The sequence below is a fragment of the Eschscholzia californica genome, unplaced genomic scaffold, assembly GCF_041429995.1.
Source record: "Eschscholzia californica isolate CP2 unplaced genomic scaffold, dmEscCali1.0.p SCAF_2, whole genome shotgun sequence".
Classification (NCBI taxonomy): Eukaryota; Viridiplantae; Streptophyta; class Magnoliopsida; order Ranunculales; family Papaveraceae; genus Eschscholzia; species Eschscholzia californica.
In genome coordinates this window covers 40,182,801-40,189,499 of record NW_028238309.1, presented here as the reverse complement: position 1 = coordinate 40,189,499, position 6,699 = coordinate 40,182,801, and the positions used below count along the sequence as shown (strand labels likewise).

The following is a 6,699-nucleotide window of genomic DNA, read 5'->3' as shown; positions in this document are numbered from 1 at the left end:
TTAAATGGGCAAAAGAAATTGGTATAAAAAACAAGATGGTTGTTATGATTGATAAGTCTGCTGCGCGGAAAGGTGGTAAAAAACCGAAGATGGATTTACGATATGTGAAAGAAGTGGAGAATATCGTTCACATCTTAAGGCAGAAATAATTCCCAAAACAAAATAACCGTCCACCAAAAAGAGAAAAACGAGTACTAAGAAATGCAATTGCCCTTTCAAGTTAAAAGGAATACCGATAGACGGAGACATGTGGAAAGTGGAAGTTGTGTGTGGGATCCATAATCATCAACTTGCAGTGACCTTAATTGGGCATGCATATGCCAATAGATTGAATAATGAAGAAAAGGCTTTTGTTGAAGAACTATATCAGATTGGTACAAAACCACGACAAATTCTTTCTCAAATAAAGAAAAAATTCAACGATAATACCTCGACAATGCGTACCATATACAACGAAAGGATACGAATCCGGCATAGTCAACAAGAAGGTAGAACTCCTATGCAACAATTGATGAAGTTGTTAGTGCAACACAATTATGTTTATTGGCATTCAATGAAAAATGAAACAGGGGAGATTACTAACTTATTTTGGGCACACCCGGAATCTATCCAATTGTTGAAGTGCTTCCACACGGTGTTAATGCTTGATTGTACATACAAAACAAACCGATACGGGTAACCATTGCTTGAGATTGTTGGGATGACTTCTACTATGAAATCATTCACCGCGGCCATGGTTTTAATGGATGGAGAGGCAGAACATCTATACACTTGGGCTTTGAATCGTCTGAGGACATTATTTCCTCCTAACTCTATGCCGAAGGTATTTTTGACTGATCGGGAACAAGCATTAATCAATGCAATAGGTGAAGTCTTCCCACATGCAAATCGTTTATTATGCACTTTCCATATAGATAAATAAGTGTGTGGTTGGAAAGGTTAAACCACACTTTAAAAACAAACCATTCCTAAAGTTCATGTCCATGTTCCAACTAATCATGTTTGCGGAAACCGAGACGGATTATAATCGCGTTGTTGAAGATTTCGTCACAACGTGGTCGAAGAGTAATGACATTGATGTTATTTTTGTTCAGAAGACTTGGTTGCCACTTAGGGAACATTTTGTAACGGCATGGACTGATAATGTGATGTATTTGGGCAATACTACAACGAATAGGGTTGAAGGTGCACATGCGAAGCTGAAAAGAAACTTGGATACATCCGAGGGTAACTTCGTGACAAGTTGGGAATCTATACATTCAATGACTGAGACGGAGATTGTTGAGATTAAAGCTACATTCGAGAAAAGTCGTACATCAGTGAAGATGTCTCATCAAATGAACGCCTTCAGGGAACTCAGGGGTTATGTCTCACACAATGCACTTGATCTGTTGGTAGATGAGGTGGAGCGGGCAAAAACTATAGGAATTGATTCAAATTTGTGTGGATGTGTGTATAGGTCCGTGTATGGTCTCCCTTGTGCTCACGAGATGGAAATCATTATGAGATGCGGTGAGGTGATATCTTTGGCAGTCATTGACCCACAATGGACTAAACTCTCTACCATTCCTACTCCTGAGGTATATAACGAACTTCAGAGTTCTTACGAAACAGGATTGTTGTACTCCATGTGGGATATGTCGAGCGGTTTAGAGAGAAAAGCCGTATTAGAAAGGTTAAGGAGTATTGTTTGTCCTTCAATGACATCCATGACAGAACCCTAGGCAAAATTTAAAACTCGAGGAGCCCCAAAGAAACCAAGGAACAGAAAAGAGAAGGAAGCAGCCATATCTACTAAGAGAGATCCTTCTCGTTGGGAGTATGCACAATGTATTCCTGAAACACCGGTTCCATCGGCTAAAAGTGCATGGAAAGCCAATAGGAGATCTCGCGGTAGTGATGATCCATTTTTACGTCTAATGCATGAGGTGATTTATCCGTTTATCAGTACTATTACAAACGTGTCAGGAGACGGTCATTGTGGTTTTAGAGCCGTCGCTCTTGGTCTCGAGTATCCTTCGGAGGTAGGTTGGATGGAGACCCGAAAAGGTGTTCTTAATGAACTCGAAACACGTCCAGAGTTATACAAAGCCATGTTTGGGTCTTTTTATGATCGATTGTTGGTTTCGGCCAACAATTTTGATACACCAGCTGAAGAAGAGTTTTGGTATACTCACGGAGAGACGAGTTATTTAATTGCTGCTCATTTTAATATAATGTTGATTCATTTGGCGAAATATGACTCAACGACATTTTTACCTTTAATCACCGGTCCACCACCACCATCTTCCGAAGGTTTGTCTCAAGTTCTCAACCACATACAATGGTATGCATTATTGTCATTTCCTTAATGTTAAGCTACAAAACGAAACTATACTTCCTCCGATTGCTAGGCAATGGTCCCGATACGCTACTTCAGATGCAAGAAGGTGGTTGACTATTTGCGAACATAAAATTGACAGTGGCAATAATTTCAATCCTCAATTGGAAGAAACTCCATCAAGTATAAAGAAGGAAGGGGACACATCATCGAACGCAATAGCAATAGATATGGAATGAAAACTTAGTTTGAAGTTGTTTTTTAGACGTCAATGTTAGTTGAAGTTGTTTTTTTTAATAGTAAATGTTTGTTGAAGTTGTTATTTTTACTAGTAAATCTTAGTATGAATTTGTTTTTGGGTAATGCATAAAAACGGTGGTCAAGCACCGATTTGGTGGCTTATAACGGCTCGAGGCCATCGAAAATATGCACAGTACTTACTGTGCAAATTTTCGGTGGTCTCGAACCAAAATTTGAACATATTTCGGTCTTTGACGACCGATATGTGCACAAATTTCGGTCTGTAACGGCCGAATATTTGCACAGTAACATTGTTGTCTCACCTTCATTACTTACGGCGGCAAGGAACCGAGTTTTTCGCAATTATCGGTTTGTAATGGCCGTATTTTTGCACATAAACTTGTTTCCCACATTTCCAACGCATCAAAAGATAAAGATTTTGACATATCAAAAGATAAAGATAAAGATAAAGATTCCGACATATCAAAAAAGCTAAAGATTCCGACATATCAAAAGATAAAGATTCCGACATATCAAAAAGATAAAGATTCCGACATATCAAAAGATAAAGATTCCGACATCAGTCCAACAACTAAATGTCATTTAACACATCCAAATATAAAATTATCTAGTCCTATGTCTAGGTCTTCCTCCTGCCCAGTGCCTTTGTTTTTGTCCTCTAGCTTGTATTTCCTTCCTGAGGCCTCCGGGGTGCCTCTGGCAGTTTCTCATCCCTCAATACTTGCTGAAGAATTTCCTTTCCTGCCTGACACATCTAGTGTAGCAAGGGCATTCCGAATACCATCTCTCTAAAAAAAAATTCAAGCATGTTAACATGTATTCCCATCAATACTAAATAAAGTAGATTACATGCTTTATGTGTACTTACGTAGTAAGCAATCGAACCGAGTGAGCTTTGTGTTTGGTTTGTCTTCCGATGGATTGGGTGATGGGCCTAGAAAGTTTCCTAAATAGGTCTACACCCGCAAGTGCACGGGTTTCAGGTTGTAATTCCGGTAAGACCGGGTCGATCCGCAGGGACTAAGTGAAACCTATCCTAAGACTTGGAAGTATCACAGTATTTCTTTTTAAAATAGAGTTTTTGGGAAAAAATAATAAAATACTAAAACAATGTATGAACTCAAATGGGGGGGGAGATGACCTAGGGTTTTTGGAATTCATCTTAACATGTATTAATGATGATCTAATCAAGCATATCTTCTTTATCACTCAAGTTTTGGTAACCGAATGTACCAAACCCCGGAAAATATTCTAGTTTAAGCCGAATAACAGTAAAGTTTAAACTCGAAGTTTTAAAGTAAAAAGTCGCAACTATTAACTATCAATTTATAAGCATGACTCATTAAAGGACTTAACCTAAACATGAGCCATCAAATCAAAAGCATAGCTAATGAAGAAATCTCCCTATGTCAACACTAAGAATTTAATATTATAACGATTAAGGCATTTAAGATATTAAGCCATGAAAAGGATTATCATCAAAATATTTTCAGACTTCATCAAGAACCCTGAGTCAAAGACAGTTAGCTAATCATGATCAAGTAACTAATAAGTATGATGAATAGGAAAGGGAAAGGAGATGAACTAAACTTTTTATCGCGGGAAAATGATTTTCCTTTTGTGAACCAAACACTCCCCTCGAGAAAATAACTTTCCAGCATAGTTGGATTGTTATTTTTCAGCAGAAGTTCCGATCCAAACAGGGTCTTCTTCTCTAACAAAATTTCCTCTATCCTACTGTTTTGTTCTTCTTCAAACCTCTCTATTGTTTCTCTATATTCTTTTCCTTTCGATCCAGAAATCAAACACCAACCCAATAGAAAGAGAAGATATTGATTAAATTAAGAAATGGAAGCAAACTCTCTCTCTGATTTCATTGAATTTCTCTGTTAATCTCCCTCTACAATCACTCTTTCTCTCTCTATTAATCTCTCTTTTCTCTCACAAAAAGATAGAATTACATAAGAAAAAGAATTGAAAATAGAAGATGGTAATAATTCGGTTTCTAATTCCTGTTTTTATTGAGCCCAAGAGATGATAGAAACTGACTCTGTTCTTGTGTTCTTTACAAACCAAGATGCTCTCTCTCTCTCTAGTATTTTCTGTTTTTGTTGAGCATTTGAGAAGTTTTGACCCCCAAAGATGAGATGATCAAAATGGATGCTCTCCCTTTTCTTATATCACCAGCCGACCCCCATATCAGTCGACTCTCTCTCTCTCTTTCTCTCTATATTATCTGTTTTGGAAATTTTCTTCTCTCTTTAGAAAATACCCATTATTACTGTTTCCATATCCTATGTGTAAGAGAAAAATAATCACCAGCTGGTTCTTCCTCTCCCTCTATAAATTTGTCCTTCAATCACTCTCTAAAATCAATCCAAATTCATCACTGATCCTTCTCGATTTATTTTCAGTAACAAGAATCATATCTTCAGCCTTTCAATCCTCCTTTATGTCACCTAGTCAAGAGAAACAATCAATTCATCAGAGTAACTGCTCGAAATAGACTAACTAGTCCAAATTAAGAGATTCAAATGAGGCATTTTCATGACTCATCATTGGGTTTTGGACCTTCGGGTGTGAAATTCGACTAAACCACTCAGCATATTTATAATCGACCTCCCAAGCCGAACTAACCCGTTGTGACCTGTCTTTCTCGTTGAGGACATGATGAGTCCAGTTATCCCAATACCATGTATGTTCTCCATAATCCTTTGCTTCACTCCTTCTCTTTTTTGTTGCTCTCATGGGCGCAGACGGAATATGTTAAACCACATCAAATTGCCTCAACACCCTTTCGGGTTGATACGGCTCGACAATATCATCAAATACGATACAACCGCTGTAGAATACGTATAGAGGGGGAGATGACTCACCAATGCCCATGAGTCTATATGGGTCCCAAATAACCTAAATAACACAATTATTATACTAGATGCTCATTCAATGTCAAATTAACATGCAAAATACCATAGTATATAGAATTTTACCTCTCGATCCTCCAAATCGTCGATCATCTCTCGGAGGTTAACCAGTCTGTCATCTAGATTTCCATGTGCATCATGCTCCGTCCATCTACCCATCAGAGGCAAATCCGAGCTAATGTCGAAATCCTTTTTCAAATCCGACAGACCAAGCTTAAAATGCTCGTCAATCCATGCCTAAACAAGAAAATAATTAATACTACCAAGAAGATAGACTCCTAAATCAATCAACTTATAATGATGTGAGAAATACCTGAAGGAGGGGCAGATAACCCGCCATTCGTCTACACTTAGTGGCAGCATGACCGAGCTGCCTAAAAAGGTAAGCAAGCACAACCGTACCCTACGAATATTTAGGGACCTTAGTCAAGTCCATCAAATATCTAAGGTAGCAAACAGGCACCTTCGAACCACTCTTGTCACAGAAAAGAGTCGAGCCCATAAGATGGAGAAGGTACCCTCTGACGCAAATGTCTTTCTTCCGTGCGTCATCTTTGTCTAAGCTACCCGAAAAGATTTGCCTCAACCACAACATCCGGACTCTCTTGCACTTAGTCACCTTCAATTCTGCTTCCGCAACCTCAGGTGTCACCCCTAAGCCTTTCACCAGAAGTGCACATTCATTTACAGGATCATTATCAAGATGAACCGAGTGACTTTTAATCTGAAGTCCTGTAATACGATGCACATCCTCTAGTGTGATCGTCATTTCTCCAAAGGGCATGTGAAAGGTGTTAGTATCTTCATGCCACCTCTCGGTGAAAGCCTTCATAAGAACCCGGTCAAATTTCTGGTAAGAGTACTTAGCGATTTGCAGAAGTCCTGATGTTTGCACCTTCTCACGAACTACTTTACACTCGAGGTCTAGGTCCCAAACATGTGCCTTCTTTGTTTCTCGTATAGTTTTACTTTTAAGGGCCCCCACTAGCACACCACTTGCGTGATTATGTAGTTTCAAAACAGGATGATCCTACGTAAACATAAAAGTTACGTTTATTGAAAGTTAACATTATATCATTATATTATAAGTGCGAAAAACAGAAAAACATACACGTACCTCGCCATTCCAAATCTGATATGCAATATGGTTCTCATGGTTCGCTCAATGTGCGAGTATGAGTATGAAGGAAAACT

The 6,699-nt window shown here is 38.6% G+C and overlaps 1 protein-coding gene across 1 annotated transcript; it reads left to right on the top strand.

The window, feature by feature from the left end:
- Positions 1-998: 998 nt before the first annotated feature.
- On the top strand, positions 999-2,351 carry LOC147557883 (uncharacterized). The gene is made up of 2 exons (XM_086658954.1): positions 999-1,580; positions 1,725-2,351. Exons 1-2 carry the CDS (start codon positions 999-1,001, stop codon positions 2,349-2,351), a joined length of 1,209 nt encoding a protein of 402 aa, XP_086515080.1.
- The last annotated feature ends 4,348 nt before the right edge of the window (positions 2,352-6,699 follow it).